The 15,799-nt window shown below is 63.0% G+C and overlaps 1 protein-coding gene across 3 annotated transcripts in view; it reads right to left on the bottom strand.

The window, feature by feature from the left end:
* Positions 1–15,799, bottom strand: part of CEMIP (cell migration inducing hyaluronidase 1) — a 127,691-nt gene that overhangs the window by 17,361 nt on the left and 94,531 nt on the right. For all 3 annotated transcript variants that reach the window (XM_032341931.1, XM_032341929.1, XM_032341930.1), the window contains 9 exons: positions 15,398–15,573; positions 13,702–13,911; positions 5,891–6,096; positions 5,135–5,204; positions 4,367–4,495; positions 2,247–2,332; positions 1,246–1,377; positions 290–325; positions 54–209 (listed from right to left, as the gene is read on the bottom strand). In XM_032341931.1, coding sequence (XP_032197822.1) covers positions 54–209; positions 290–325; positions 1,246–1,377; positions 2,247–2,332; positions 4,367–4,495; positions 5,135–5,204; positions 5,891–6,096; positions 13,702–13,911; positions 15,398–15,573 — 1,201 coding nt within the window. The remainder of the gene's footprint in view (positions 1–53; positions 210–289; positions 326–1,245; positions 1,378–2,246; positions 2,333–4,366; positions 4,496–5,134; positions 5,205–5,890; positions 6,097–13,701; positions 13,912–15,397; positions 15,574–15,799) is intronic.

The following is a 15,799-nucleotide window of genomic DNA, read 5'->3' as shown; positions in this document are numbered from 1 at the left end:
TGCCACGTAGCACAAGCCACACAACGAGGAAGCCGCCAAGGCTGCAAACCTACTGGCCTATGGGGAGGGTCCTGCCGCTGTGGTCCAGGCCGCCGGGGCCCCAGATCCTGTTGTCCATCATCTCTGTCCCCACGTTGCCACTCTCGCCAACAAATAGGCTGTTCTTTATCTCCTGCTTGGAGCCGTCGTCGTACGGGAAGGTCCCACCGCTGTAGGGAGAAGGTGTCTGGGCTGAGCGGTCCAGAGCGGCTTCCCATGGAGGGCTCAGCACAACGACGGCTGCCCTTACCTGGCCAGGGTCAGGCCGATGCCATTGTCAGCAAACCTGGGGACAAGAGCGGACAGTCAGAGCCTGCCCTCGCCGCGCACTGGGGGAAGCCACGCAGGGAAGGACCGTTCCCTGTCCCCAGCTGTGCACCGTGGACACTGTGTGGGGAAGGAGGCACGGGCTGTGCTGAGGGAGCTGGGGGCTCTCTCGCTCAGTGTCTGCTTGTAAAGATGGGGCTCAGCGTTTGAGGCCACACTACCCCTCGGCAGCACACACACCAGGCTCTGTGAGCCGCCTCCTGTCCCCCGTGACTACCTGTGACTCCAGGGCTAAGCATGAGGTTGGACCGCAGAGAACCTTGCCTCCCTCAGAGGGCCACCCTCAGGGCACCTGGTAAAGCGGTTCCAGCTCCCGAGCCCCAGCAAGAAGGACGGACAGATGCCAAACTTCCCAGGGGTCAGGCAGTGCTGGGAAGGGGGGCACCCACGGTCACAGTTACGCTGTGGCCACGCTTCCGAGTCCCGCAAGTTGTGATTTCAAGCCCCAGTTCCATCACTTGCTAGTTGGTCACTAAACTCAGCCTCGGCTTACCGTCCCCCAAATGGAGGTGATCATTTGTGTCTTCGGGAAGCCTGTGACAAGCGCAACCAGGACGCAGGGCATGGCAGGGGCCCAGAGCACGGCAGGGGCCCAGAGCATGCGCTGCGTCCCTCCTCCCTTTTCTCACTGACCGGCTCTGGGGCTGAGAGAGCCTCACGCGGGGGCTGCTCGGTGACCCTGAGCACCTGTGTACGCTGTTTTTAGTGGGGCTGAGGGGACGCTGCTGGCCGGCGGGGGTGGGGAGGCTGTACCGCTGCCTCGCGAGGGACCAGAAGGCCGAAGCCCACGTGCCTGTTCCTTCCCGCCCTGCTCTCCTCTCCCCCGTGTGGGGAGACATCAGCCCCTCCCTGTCCCGGACCCCACGGCTCTCTCCTCACCGACAGCTGTCCAGCCACACGTCCCCGCCGCGCAGCCAGGCCCCGTGGTCCTGGTTCTTGTAGGCGGTGAAATGTCGGATGATGGCAGGCTCCCGGGGCTTCAGCGGGTCGGCGTCCTGGTGAGGGCTGTACCTGGAGCACACCGTGGGGAGGGCACAGGTGGCCGGGTTGGGGGGCTGCGAGCAGAACCCCTTCTGGCCGTGAGCTTCCCCCCACGCACAGTGACAGGAAGGCGCCAAGGAGGCCGCTGCCAGCTCCCGTTCCCTGGGCTCTGGCACGAAGCTGCGGAGTCTGTCAGAGAAGCCACGTGGGCCGAGGAGCCCCCACCCCACGCGGGCCGGGGCAGGTCACAGTGCAGAGGGAAGCCCAGCCGGCCAGGCGCGATCCCTGCGTGCGGTGTGGCCCCTGGGGCTGAGAATGCCCAGCCCCCCACCGATGGGGGACTCTCAACCTCACGCCTGCTCTGGGCTCAGCTCCAGGGCTGCACGCAGGGCTCGGTGGCATCCAGACCGGCAGATGCCGCCGTCCACGTTATCACGGCGCGAAGCCACTCGCTCTGAAGCAGGCCAAGTACCTCGGCCTCTTTCAAGGGCACTGAGCTGTCTAATGACCTTGAGGTTTTGAAAGCACCTTTGGAAAGTGGCCTCCTGGCCTCCGGCTGAGCTCAGTCCCGTCCCAAGAGCCCAGGGGTGCAATTCTCCCGACTTCTCTCTTCCCCTGTAGCTCTCGGCCCAACTGGCCGATGGACCAGGTCACAGCTGTGGCTGAGGGATCCAGGAACCTCTAGAGATTTCTATCTCCCTTCCACGGCTATCGCCGAAGCCTACTTCAGACTTTGCGCCGCTCAGATTTTCACCGTGTTACGCCAGCCGCTAGCTCCAGGCCCAGGACGGAGAAAGCACTCACCAGCTCCCCAATGAGCGAGCGAGTGAGTGAGTGAAGAGAGCGGAGGTGGGTCAGGAGGTCAGCAGGGAGTGCGTGCGTCCCCAGGGGGTGACTACCTGGCAGAGATGATAGAGAGGAAGGGCCTCTTGTCCTTGGCAGAAGCCTCCGTAGTCTTGACCCCGTTGTCTATGATCATGCCAGCCTGCGGGGAGGGGACAGTCAGGGACACGGTCACTTCCACTTCCAGGCTCAGGCACCTCCTCAGGCCCAGCCTCACCACACGCTCTTGCACGCGCCAGTAAAACCAGCCGTGCGGTCGGGATGCATTAACAGAAGTATGGGGTCTGCAGAGAGGGAGGTGAGCAGCCCGTATGGCTCAGCTTTGCTCAGAGCAAATCTGGAATAAGGCGTCCTCTTGGAGGTGTGCGTGAGGAAGCTGAGGTCTGGAGGGTTACGTGTCTCGTCCAGGGTCACGCAGCGAAGTCCGTGCCTGGAATTCACCTTGCTTTGGGCAGTTAAAAGCCTGGGCCCCATGTCAAGGGCGACAGGCACACGCTCCTGGGAAACGTGTCTGCAGAGACTTAGAGGAACTGCTGAATGTAGGTCTTGTCTCCCCACAAGAGGCAGGGGTCTGGGGTCCTCCCACAGCTCTGCCTGGGCTCCTGCCTGACTCAAGGGCAGACCCTCCATTCCTGTTTGGCCCTGAAGGTGTTTACACAGTCAGCCCTGGGCGCACGGGAGTCGGCCACCCAGTGCCGGGCCTCCTGGCCTCCTAGGAAGGCCCAGACCCAGGCTCCCTTCTCCTGTAACCAGAGGCCACTCTGGCTGGTGCATTCCTAAGTCAGGGTGTTGTGGGTCGGAAGACGAAGGGCCGGATCCCCAGCTCCTTGCTCCTGAGCCATGACCTTCGTCCCCAAGCCCCGGCTATGGCCTGTGTTAAGACAGGCTAAGAACACTGATATCAGAGGACGGCGAAAGTCCCAGGGCTGGTCCCGGACCATCGCTCCAGACAGAACCTCACCCAAGGGGAGCAGGGGCGGGGCTCCTGGGGGGCACCACGCCCAGGACTCCATCCAATCAGTGCAGCTCGCGATTCCTGCCCCCTCCCTCCTCACCCTGCCCATCCCCTGCCTGGGCCCGTGAGTCCCTGCCTAACTCCTGTCCTGCTCACAGCCCCCTGCTTCGAAAGTCCCCTATCCTGGCGCTACCTGGCCCAGTGTCCAGTTCAGGGGAAGGCTTCTCAAGGAAGGGGTCCCGACAAGCAGCCAGCACAGCCTATCCCCTGCTCGGCCAACCCCCACCCTGTGCCCTTCACCTCTGTGCCAATCTTGTATAGCCCAGGACAGCCTCAGGAACCCCTGCTCTGTCAAGGACACATTGCTGCTCCTCGTCTCTACTCTCTGTCCCGAGAAACTCATCATGCTTGGCCTCTGGGCTCCAATGCTACCCAGTCCCCTCTGCTGCCCCAAGCTGGCAGGCCCCTCTCCTGCCCCACCATGGGTTTAAGCCCGGCCGGCTCTAAGAGGATTCCCTTCTCCACAGTCATCCCCTGCAGGAGGTTTTTTTCTCTCCATCCTGATGCATCCATCCCCTCCGGGACTCGGCTTCCTCTTCTGTCCCAGTAGGGGCTGGACCAGAAGATCAGCCTCCACCAGTGCACACTGCACCAGCCCCCCAAGGCCACCTCTGCACCCCCGGGTGCCCCCTCTGGCCTCAGCCTGGCTCCCCCGCTCTGTGTCCCCTGGCTCCATCCTGCTGCTGTCCCGGGTGGGCGTCCTCGACACAGCGGGAGTCCCAGGCCTCCTTCCCGGCACCCAGTGTGGTTCTGGACTAGGAGCTTCCGTTTCCCACCTGCTCCTCGGCTCTGCATGGACAGAGCAGCCCACCTCCGGGAACAAAGCAGCAGGATCGGAGGGAAGGACGCGCCTCCAGCCTCCTTCAGAACGGGTGCCTGGTGCTCCCGAGCTGGCAGGTCAGGCTACACCTTCAAGGTCAGGCAGCCCTTGCTGCTTCCAGCTCTGACCAGAGGCTAAGGCAGGGCCAAGGGAGGCACAGCGTGGGACATTCTCGCTAAGAACGGCAGGAGCCCAGGAGGCTTTGCTTTTCTGCAGACGGGCTCTAGGAACCCCGTGACCGTGGGCCGCAGCCAGCAGGCTGTCCCAGCTCTGAAAACCTGCAGGCCCCGGGCGGGAGGTCGGCCAGGCTGGCCGGGGAGGCGGCGTCTGGAGAGACTTACCCGGTAGTTGGAATGTGCTCGGTTGTTATGGAATTTCCCCAGCGGAATGTGCTCTGAATAGCCTGGGGGGTACATCCCCTCCGAGGGGCCTGTGGGCACGTGGTGGAAGATGAACCAGAACCCGGTCTCCTGTTGGAGGGGTGCGGGGGGAGCCACAGAGGTCAGCCCTGCAGGCTGCTTGCTGGGGCCACGGAATGGCCCGACGGGGGCAGGACCCAGCATGGCCGCGGATCGGGCCCCCCGCCGCCCCTCCCCAAACGGCCGGCTCGGGGTCCATGATGATCCTGGCTCTTCCCTTTCATTGTGCAGCTCTGGACAGTGAGGCCCAGAGACGGCACCTGACCCCTCGGGTCCCATGGATGCTAAGTGGCAGGGAGGAGTGGGTGAGAGCAAGGCTGTGTGGACAGAACACCGCGCTGGAGTCCCATGGGTGCCCCTGGGCACATTCGCCCTCCCTGCCATGGCTTCCCTGACCAGCAGGTGGACGGGACAGGCCCCTGCCATGTAGGGTTGATGCACCAATTATACCATTTCAGCTGAGAGCCCCAGTGGGCGGGGCACGCGCCAAGCCACACCCATTTCCATGGACTAATCAGTCGTTTCAGTCAAGTGCTCTGATCCCCCGTATGGTAAAGGTACGGGGGCCATTGCTTAAAGCCAAAGTCCATGGGACCCCTTTGTCCCAGCTGAACCTGACCAGGGGCTCCTTCCCCCTCCCCGCCACCCTAGTTTACTTCCTGCCGAAGATGAAGGGGTCGTTCTGCTCACCTCGGAGCCCGCGGCCGCACAGTTAATGAGGTTGTTATTGGGGTTAGCCATCCAGAAGGTGGACACCGCACTGCAGGGGTGGGGCAGAGACCGCGTGACGTCACCCAGCGGCTCCTGGCTGCCCTGCCCCCCACCCGAGGCATGAGAAACCCTTAGGTCGCTGTGAAACCCAGTTCGCTCGTGCGAGGGCGGTGGGCTTCCGCGTCTCGAGGGCTCGCAGTTCAAAGGGGGCACAGGGCTCTCTGAGGTGGAGGCCACTGGTGGCTGAAGTCGGAGCCCAGCTCTCCAATGAGGAGAAGCCACCAATGCCCCAGACAGGGGCCAATACTCGGGGAGAGGCCCACAATGGAAGGCTGACCACACGGGCTGTCCTGTCTGTCTCCAAATGGGAGAGGACGCCTCGTGCCCGCGGGTACCCACTGGGGCTCCTGGGGGGCAGCCCACGGCCTCGCAGAGGAGGGCCACGGGACATCAGGGGAAGCCCGAGGATGAGAATAGTTGTTCTCTGTGGACAGGAATGATGGCCACGGGTGAGCAGAGAAGGAGGGAGTAGACAGCAGGCCCTCCGTGGCCTCCGTGGCCTCTGCTGAGAGACTGAGGGCAGTAGGGGGCTAAGGCTGGGAGGCACAAGCCACTTAGAAGCCCCGGGGTGTGGAGGTCAGAGGCCTGGCCGGGGCGGGTGAGCGAACGCCTACTTGCAGGGCCCTCTGGGGTGCGGGCCTGCGGTGGCCCGTGGCGGGAGGGGGAGGCACTCACTTGCAGTCCTGCCGGGGCTTGGGGACGTAGCCTGGGTAGGAGTCTTCTGTGATGGTTCTGCACATCTTGCTGTCACGGTCGGAGGGGAGGAGGGTTCCAGACTTGACGAGGAGGCCCAGACAGTGGTCAAAGGTGTTCCGTTCCTCTGGCCCATCCTCCGTGAAGAAGCAGTGGCCCAGAGAGTTATAGCCCACCACGTCCTTGACCTGCGGGGATCAAGACCGGGGGCCTCTCACCCAGCGTCCCAGTGTTCCCGAGCCTAGCCGTTTGTTCCGTGAACGTGACAGGGCACGGGCAGCACCCCAGGTCCCATGAGGAACCCCGCCGGCTTAGGGAGGGGCCTGGCACAGGTGCGCGGCCCGGGGGCTGGGACGGGGTCGTCAAAGCCCCTCCCAGCATACGGTGAGGCAGGGACCAAGTGTGAGAGGCGGGGCCGCGCAGGCGAGAGCACCCGGGACACAGCCTACGAGGAGGAACCGCACAGAACCCAGCCCACGGGAAAGGGCGGGGGACGGCTTCCCCTGGGGGGCGGCACCTGAGTCCGACAGGCTGTGCCCTCCCCATGGCCCACGATGTACATTGGGCAACATTTGCAACCCTCGGGCCAAGAGGCAGAGACGGCCACAGACTTCAGCTCCTCCACGTCCTGGAGTCCCGGAGTCAGCGGGGGAAGCGGACGCTGAGAGCGCGGGGCATGGTCCCAGCAGGGCGTCCCAGCAGCGCGGCCTGGCGGCCTGGGGGACTCGGCTCCCTCACCCCGTCACAGGTGAGAGACTCCCACTCCACAATCTCTGAAGCCCCTTCTGGGTCTGAACCCCACGAGCACATCACTCTCAGAACTAAAAAGTCCTTACGGGGTCTCTGGCCTGAGCCGCCTCCCTCCCCAAGGCCAGACGGCCTGTGAGCACCCCGGACACACGGGCATGGCGCTTCTACTTGAATGCCCCAGAGACGGGATACTCACTACCTCAAAGGTAGCCTGTCCACGGCAGAGCACTGATGATGGCGAGAAATACCCACTGAACGTCACTGAGATCTTGACCCTCACCCTGGGACATCAGTTCCATCCGCACGGATTACGCACCTACCAGCAAGCCAGGCCCCGGAACATCCAGACCCCATCCCTTAACACTTCAGGGAGCCATCCTGTCCCTTGTGGGATGTTTAACAACGTTCCAGGCTTCTGTCCTTGCCACAAGTCAGCAGCATTCCTCAGTGTGACAACAAAAATGTCTCAGACACTTGCTGCCAAGCACTCCCCCGGGTCGGGGGTGGCGCAGTTCCCTCGGGCGGGGACGCACAGATCCCAGGTGAGCACCCCAGACTCCGGAGTCCACCCCGCACTCCTCCCTAGGACAGAGCCTGCCTGCTCCAATGTCCAGACAGCTACGTTCTAGAAGCATCCAGAACCGGGACCCTTCACGTCCTATTCATCTTGCTGAGGTCTTACACAATTCTAGAAGAGTTGGTTTTGGTTTTTGGCTTTGTTTGGTTTTTAGAGCTAAGAAAACAGACTCGGGGAAATGAAGTGATTTGCCCAAGGTCGTGCCACCCATGTGTACAAAGCCAGGCAGGGCTGGGACCCCCGCTTTCTTACTGTGTCCATTCGCCCCACAGGGGAGGATCCAAACACACAGGCTGCCTTGTTCCAGGCCGGCTGTGTTCCCTCCACGTCCCTCCCTGATCCTTGGTCATTGGCAAGGACGTGATCTGGAGTCCTGTTCTGTCCCTCACTGAGCAGTGAGTAAACACCGGGGCCATCCGATGGGGCGGCCTCCTTCTGGCCCAGTCCGCTGGGAAAGCAGCTTATAAACAGCCTGGAAAGACAAGCAGGGAGGAAGCGGGGGCTGCTGGGGCCTGCGGGGCCGGCTTCGAGCAAGTCCCAGGCGACCACTTACAGAGGAGGACACTGCTGCCCAGAGCGGGGCTGTGGGGGGTCCCCGTGAGCTCACGAACCCGGAGCCGGAGCCGTGTTCAGACCCAGGCCTCCCGCCTCCTGCCCACGGCTCTTTCAGAATCCGAAGCGCCCACTTTCCCCGCTGTCCCGACCACACCCCGCGTGATGAGTCGGGGACGCTCATTCCAACCAAGGCCCCGGGAAGAGATTCCCTCCAAGACCCTCGAAGTGTACGCAGGAGAGAAGTCCCCACCGAAAGGAATAACAAGAACTAGCCTTTGTGGGGTGTCGAATGTGTCACAGACGTTATCTCGTTTAGTTCCTGCCACAGTGTGGTTCCCTTTCGCCTTCCGACCGGATTCTCCGTCTGCCGATTCTGTTCTGTTCTGTTCTACCAGTTGTCAACAGCCCCCAACGGAAACAAACCCTTTCGTCTTATGCCTTCTCATCGGGGGCAGGCGGGCACGGCACGGGCGCGGAGGGGACAGCGGAGGGAGGGGACAGCGCGGTGAGGTGGAGGAAAGGGCTGGGTGGGAGCAGAAGACACAAGTCCAAGTCTTGGCTCAGCCACAGACTTACTGCACATTTATTTCCCAGGCGCCCCGGGGTGACAGGTGCCTTCTAAAAGCTGGCTCTTAGGTCTCTGATCCTTCTGCCTCAGAACGTTTCCCAGAATTGAGTATTTACACTTTGACACAGCCCGAGACAGAGAGGCAGACAGACGAATCTGTACCCCGTAGCCGCACGCCCCGACAACACGATACGGGTTTGCAGGGGGCCACCAAGTCCCTGGGCCGCTAGCCCGCAGCCCGCACCCCGCTCTCAAGCGCAAATCACACCTTTCCCTCCGTTTGTCGGCACGTCAGTCCTGCGGAGGGTTGGCAGTGCCAACAGGGATTCCCAGAAGCTGTTTCAGGTCTTCGAGTACAGTTCGGTGGGGTCCCGGCATGAGATTATGAAGGAGGAAAGGGCTCAGCCCTCAGGGGCTGCTTCATCGGAAACGGCCATGTAATTTATTGCCTGAACCCGGACATGATTTTAGAGGAAAGGAGGAAGCAGTTAGTGACAACGCTGAGGAAAAGCCTTATAAAGTGGAGGGTTGTGTGCAGACCGACCTCCACCAGCGAGAAGAAGCTGCCGCCTGCCTCCACCTTCCCTGGCGAGTGTGAAACCGCCCAGAGCAGCGAGAAACTTGACCCCAGATACAATCAGACTGGGAGACGCATTTCCAGATTCTACCACTCACTTGGAGTTCTTCAAGCCACTGAAGAAAAGAACCTATTTTTGCCGAGTCTTAAGGAGTATGTGACCAGGCAGACAGAAGCCAAGAAGGGCAGTAGAGAACCAGGTCGCGCTCTGCCCGCCAGGAAGGACCAAGCCCCGTGAGGCCGCCCCAGAGAGGCACGATCGGGAAGGGAGCCCGGGAAAGAGAGGCCTGGCGCCCACGGCCAGCTGCTCCCCGAGGTGATGGGGAACGCACCTGCCCTCTTCCCCAGCGCACCGCTTCCCTGATCTGCCCGCAGAAGCCCCGGCCTGGCACACTTTGGGGGAAAGGGAGCGCTGCTGTCTGACTTCCTCGTGGGGGCTCAGGCGGGAAGGAGAATTGGGAGCAGCTATCGGAATCCAAAAGCCAGTGAGACTGAATGCGAGAAACCGGGAAACGGGGCCAACAGACTCCTGGCCCGTGGTTCCCAGATCTGGGCGGGGAGAGAAGGCGCTGGGCGCCCGCTGCACAGGATAAGGGACCACAGCCGTATCAGCAGGAGAAAGCTACGGGACTGGTGACTCCCTGAGGCTGGACGGCGGTGGGGGGGTGGGCTCCAGCCAGGTGTGGGGCCCCCAGACGCCTTTGCACCAATGATCACACACTTCGAGCCATGGACCAGGTGGGGACAAAGGAAAGGATGGTTTTCTGCTCCCACCGCCTCTTTGCCCTGAAAATGGAAGGGATGGGGGGAGCGGACAGAATCCATACCGGAGTCTTTCTACCTCCCTCGAAAGCTCTGGGACAGATTTGCTGCTCCCAGGAGAGAGCAGGCAGGTCCCCTGTGGCCCTCTTGCCTGCCCCACAGCTCAGAAACTCACGGAGATGCAGGGGGAGCCCATCATGGGCCTTCAGCTGCCTGCCTGAAGGGGACTGACAGGAGAGCCTTTCTCTGAGGGCTAGCTGCATCCCGCACTGGCCAGCATCCTGGGGCTTCTGTGGTGACCACCCGGTTTCAAAGAAAGCACCACCGCTGGCGTCAGTCTCCCGAGAGGCATCTCCCCCGCTCTGTTCCGTAGACGTGGCCATCGCGTGAAGGGGGCTCCACGGTTCCTCAGGTCTTGGCATCAAGAGGACAATCAGCATGTCAGTGTGGTCTAACCGCCGGCGGTGACTTTGTCGGCACGCACGGTGAGTGTGCTAGGCGGGCGGGGAGGACACAGAGGCGGCGTTTGCCGAACTCCCGGGTCTACTCTGTGCGTACACAGAAGACAAGAGGACCAATACGAGCTCGTGGAAGCAGGGAAGCTTCCCCAGGGCACAGGACGCAGAGAGGCCCGGGGATCCAACTACGACCCGCCGAAGCCGAGTTTGCCACATGTGTTCCCTGGCTTCGTCCTCCTCAAAGCCCTTGCAGTGGGCTGCGTCCTCAACCTCATCTTGCCCAGCAGGGAAACGGAGGCTCGGAAAGTTTGGCTCGGCCCCCGGAGTCCACACTGGCGGCGTTAGAACACAGGCGGCTGGGACTCCGTCCGCTCAGCCCGCTGGTTCTGCGGACGCCTGCGGTCACTGCTGCTGAGCGAGTGAGGAGCCGGGGAGGAGGGGCGGCGGGTTCGTGGAGCAGGAGCTCCCGGGGCGCACAGTGGCCCTAACAGCCTCCGCTGGGCTGGGGGGAGCAGACGCCGAGAGCCCCGCGTGTTCGTCGGCGAGGAGGGGAATGAGAAGCAGGTGTTGGCGGGAACGCCGCGCCCGGACCGCCCTCTCCAGAAGCAGGTGGGGAAGAGTGGTGACAGGAGAGCAGGCGGGCAGCCCGGGCCGGGGTCGGGGGAGAAAGGAGGCTGTTTCCTGGGACGAGGGCACCGGAGCCTGTCCACAGGCGGGGGAAGCCCAGGCGGGCGTGGAGGGAGGCATGGAGGGGCCTCGGGCATGTGCGGACCTGCGACCGCCTGCGGGTAAAGGCATCCTCGACGCTACGAGCGGCTTCCGCCTTCTAACTCCGAGTCCAGGCTCCGTCGGTGCTCGGCCTCCTTCCTCCCGCCGGCCGTAGACACCTCTCCAAACCAGCCGGGCCGCTGCTAGGTCCTTCAGGCCAGCGCGAGGGGCGCTAACGTCCGCTACCAACGGGGAGAGCGCAGCTCCCGGTGCGGTCCTTCTGCCCCCGAGGTGGAGCACGTAGTGGGGTGCCGATCTGAACCCCAGCGCTGCCCGGGCTGCAGCGCTCGGGAAAGGGACACACGCTCCCCGTTATCCTGTTGCCTCTTCGGCTCCAGGGCCCCGAGGCCTTCCCTTCACCCAGATGCTAAGCTGGGCCAACTGGTGAAACCTCGGAAGGGCCGCGTGGGTCTGTGGCTCTGGATGGCAGCCCATCAGCCCGGCCTGGCCGTCCAGTGGGGACCCGAGCTGAGTGCAGCCGGAGCCCTGCATGGCCAGTGGGATGAGGCGGCCGGCTGCTCGGCTAGGCCTAGAGCAGCCCAGTCTCTGGCTGTCACCTGGGGAGCTGATGGGCGCTCCCTCCCGTTCTGCTGGTCAGTGCTGCCCGGCACCAGACAGAAACACGGCCTTGGCATAGGGAGAGCAGCAAGATGTCGTCCAAGTCTCTGGCTCCGAAAATCTCTGGTGTGGGTGCAGCTGGCCCGTCGAGCGGCTCCAAATGAGCGGGTTCTGAGGGCCACTCCTGGCCTGTGCTCGATCCCGGCCCCTGCCTGCCTGAGGCCCCGCCTGACCCGGGATCTGGCGCCCCCAGCCGCTTCCTGCCCTGCTTCCCCTGCGGGAGCCCGTTCCTCCCGCCAGGACCCCCGCCCGCGGCTCCCAGGAGGCACAGCCCCACCAACGTGGCCAAACCCATCTCGTTCTCCCGTTCTCACTGGGCAGCCACGAGAGTGGCCAGTCGTGCCCTGCACCACACGTGGGACAAAAGGGAATGCGAGAACAGCCGTGTGTCCACAGTGTGCGTGTGTGTGTGTGTGTGTGTGTGTGTGTGTGTGCGCGCAACTGCCCTGAGAAGCAGCTCGGCCTCTGCTGGCACCGACGCCGCTGCTGGGAACCCTAACATCGGCCTCTTCCGTGAACGGGACGTGAAGGACAGTGGAAGCTCGATTTAAGAACGAAACGTGAGAACGAGCGCTTAGAGCAAGCAGAACTCCCAGACGCCGGCCTGTTATCTTCCTTAAGCAATCCGCCGCTGTTCGGAGCTCAGCCGTCACCCTGCCAGAGGACGCCCCTGAGGGTCTGCGCAGGCGGCATTCGCTCCGCACACCAGGCAGACCAGCAGAACAGCCCACACCCGCCCCCGGGGCCGCACCCTCCGTGCGCACTCACCCGTGGGCTTTTACAGAGGAGAAAACAGACATGAGAGGGGAAGCGTCTGGCCCACGACGCACGACAGGTCCACGGCAGGAGTCAGATGGACACCCCGGCCCCGGAGGCCGAGCTCACGCTCTGGTACCGCGCCCCCGGCCTTTCCCCGCTGTCGGCCACCTTGCTGTCCTTCTGCTTCCGCGAGAACACCTTCTCCTTTCTTCTTCCTTGAGCCCCACACTGCCCCCACGTTCGGCGATCAGGCCAGCCACAGCCCTCCCGTCCCTGCCACGGAGAACTGGCCGGTTCCTGGTCCGTGCCCCGACGTGAGCCGGTGGGCAGGTGGCTGGCCTGCGGCTCCCTTGTGCCCCTGCCCCTCACAGTCCCCTGAGCCGGCTGCGACTCCCCACTTGGCCGTGGAGGACAGCAGAGGTTTGGGGATGTCCAACGATTTGCCCAAGACGCCCCAGCTCACAAGCCGCGGGCCGAGCTCTGGAACCCGCGCGCTTCCGGACGAGGCCTCAGCGCTGTCCTCTCCTCTCGGGGGCCTTTGAAGCGGCCGAGGACACACGCCCCCAGCCCCTGTGCCACACAGCCGTGCGGTCTGACCTGCCACCTCGGGCCGCTTTCCGAGAGAAGCCAAGAATCCAGAGTTCTACGGGAAACCACTTAATTTTTAGATGACGGGACTTAATTCAGATGTTTCTTCAAACACCACTGGAGGCAAAGAAACACAGCCCGTCGCTGAATTCCGCGCACAGGCCCGTCTGCGGCATCTGGCTCTGAGTTCGTGGAGGACGTTAAGTTTAGAGAAAGGCTGGTTTGGTGTAAAATTATCGGTTTAGTGTAAAGATCACTGAGTGTTTCTTCATAAGCCAAACAAAACACAGCCTGGATCCTTCCACTTACAACATCCGGTTTCTAAAGTTTCTACAGGATATGAGTTTAGTTCATGTATTTATTTTTTAGAGAGAGGGAGAGTGTGAGCGACGGACCGCAAAGGAGGGAGGTGGGCAGGAGGGGAGGGGAGAGACTCTCCAGCAGACTCCCCGCTGAGCACGGAGCCCAACGTGGGGCTCGATCCCACGACCCTGAGATCGTACCTGAGCCGAGATCAGAAGTCGGATGCTTAACCGACTGAGCCACCCGGAAACCCCGTAAGTTAGTTCCTTAACTAAGAACCAGCTGTGCACAGACAGGCCTCTGGCCCACAGGCCGCCGGGCTAACAAAGTCATGCCCCTGCAGGGTCTGCTCCGGAGGACGCTTGCTCTCAACTGACAGCTTTCTGAACTCCAGGCCAAGGACGGTTCAACCCCCGGTGGACCCCAGACTAAAACGTCCCGATCCAGACACCCATCCAGCGTGAAGCATTAGAGGAAGGGACCAGAGGACAGGGGAGGGACGGGGCTTACCAACAGGCCGTTGGAGCCGTGCACCGTGACGCAGCGAGAGAACGTGTGGTGGACGGAGAGCTCGCGGACGTACGTGGGCGGGTCGTAGCCTCCCTTCTCGTCCACGTCGCCCGCCAGGTGGAAGTGGATGGGGTACTGCCCCACCAGCTGCTGCCCCATGTGCCTCAGCTCCACGCCCTCCAGGTGCGCCGCCTTAAAGCCCAGTGCAAACTGCAAGAGGAGAGGCGAGGGTCAGAAGGGCCGGAGAGGTGCCCCCCAGCCCCTCACCGCGGCCGCGTCCCCAGCATGCCCAGTGTCTCGCTAATCCCTGCCTCGGCCATGCAGCGAATCTGACATACGGTGTGCAGATGGGTTAGGGCCTCTGGCCCTCTCACTGCCCGGGCACCAAGGGCCTTTAGATAACGCACGGATGTTACGAGGCGGTGAACTGCTTGGAGCAGCCGGGGCTGGCCTCCACTCCTGCCCTCCCTCCTAAGTGGCTGAGTGTCTCAAGGAAGGGGAAGCCCCGAGATAAGCCGGGGCGAGGCCGGCCCCAGCAGGATGGGAATCCAGGGACAGAAGAAGCCTGTGTTCTGGCCCGTGGGCTGCGGGCCCTCCTGCTGGAAGGATGGGAACATTGAGCCGGGAACCTCCATCTGTCCAGGACCCCAGGTGTGCGGACGAGCTCCAGGAACCCACTGTAAAAGCACAGTCTGGAAACGGCTCCTGTCCGAAGCAGGGCTCAGCATGCTGCTCCAAGAGTAGGAGGATCTTGAGGACACGCTAGCCATCCTCCCCAGAGCAGGTGTCGAGCGGAATGCTGCTTGGGTAAGGACATCTCGAGGACTCGTGGGGGCAAAGTGGGAAAGGGGGAGCCGATGGCTCAGGGATTGCTCTTGGAATGGGAAACAGGCTCCGGTCTGCCTGGTCTCTGCACAGCCCTGGCCCCCCACCCCCAGAGCCTGAGCAGGAACACAAGCAAGGGCTTCGGGAGGCCCTGGTGACTGGGGAGACCTGCTGAGCACTCCGTGGGTCCCGCTCCTTCTTCAGTCAGAGCACCGGGAAGTCTTATCCTGACAGCACACGGCTGCGGCTTCGAGAGCACCGTCCGCACGGAGCTCCGAGACACCCAGCATCTATCGGCTGTGACTCTACGTCATGGAAAGCACCGGCCACACGAGGAGCACTGGGGCATCGTGATGTTCCATACGCCGGGACACGGCGCGTTCGGTAAGGACGCGGGCAGGACTCCCCCATGAGCCGAACGCCAAGACGCCCGGAGCTCCCTTGCCCTGCAGGACCGCGCCGTGCCGGGCCCGTCCTCGCCTCCACTCCACCGGCAGGCTCCCGGGTGCGCTCAGCGCTCCCACCTCCCGCTCGTCTCCCTGCCTGCGTTCGCGTCTGGGTTTTCATGCGTCCGTTGTAAGCGCGACTCGTGTGAGTGAAATGCCGGCTCTTCTGGGAGAGGACTGGGGTGAAGCTCTGGACAAGGGAGCGGGGCAGGGGCGTGGCCGGAGCCGTGGAGAGAGGGAGCCCAGGTGCCGTGTGAGCAGGGAGTGGACGGCCGTCCCCAGGTTGGCCCCCTCCTGTCTTCCGGCCAGGAGTCGACTGCCGGAACAGTACACTGGGCGGTGAGGCTTGCCTTCCAGAAAGTCCCTGCACTGGTTCCTGGCTCCTGTTCCCGCCCCCCCCCCCCCCACCGACCGGGGTCCCATACCTTGATGTGGCCCCCGAAGGTGTCGAAGTCGAAGAAGTCGCAGACGTGGTTGCTGTAAGGGTAGCACCGGTCCTCCACCTCCCCCCGCACCACGATGTTCCGGCTCAGCAGCCCGACCTCGGCCCGCATGTCCACACCGTCTACCTCCTCCCCGATGTGCAGGTACAGCGGTTTCCCTAGGGCGGAAAGGGGGTGGGAAATCGGCGGCTGCACGTGTATCTGCACGTGCACGGGGGTCCCTGAAAGAAGGGCCGGGATCCACAGCCCTGCGGACCTAGCCTGAAGCCCATGCAGAAATGGCTCTTTGTCCCCCCGTATCAGTCCCCCCTTCTGCTTGCTGGTACCGGGGCTGTCCATGTTTGAGCTCAACGTATGCTCCCCAGGAGAACCACACTTCCCAGA

Source organism: Mustela erminea, chromosome 5 (genome assembly GCF_009829155.1).
Source record: "Mustela erminea isolate mMusErm1 chromosome 5, mMusErm1.Pri, whole genome shotgun sequence".
Taxonomy (NCBI): domain Eukaryota; kingdom Metazoa; phylum Chordata; class Mammalia; order Carnivora; family Mustelidae; genus Mustela; species Mustela erminea.
The sequence above is the reverse complement of the archived record's forward strand: the minus strand, read 5'-3'. Positions and strand labels throughout refer to the sequence as shown.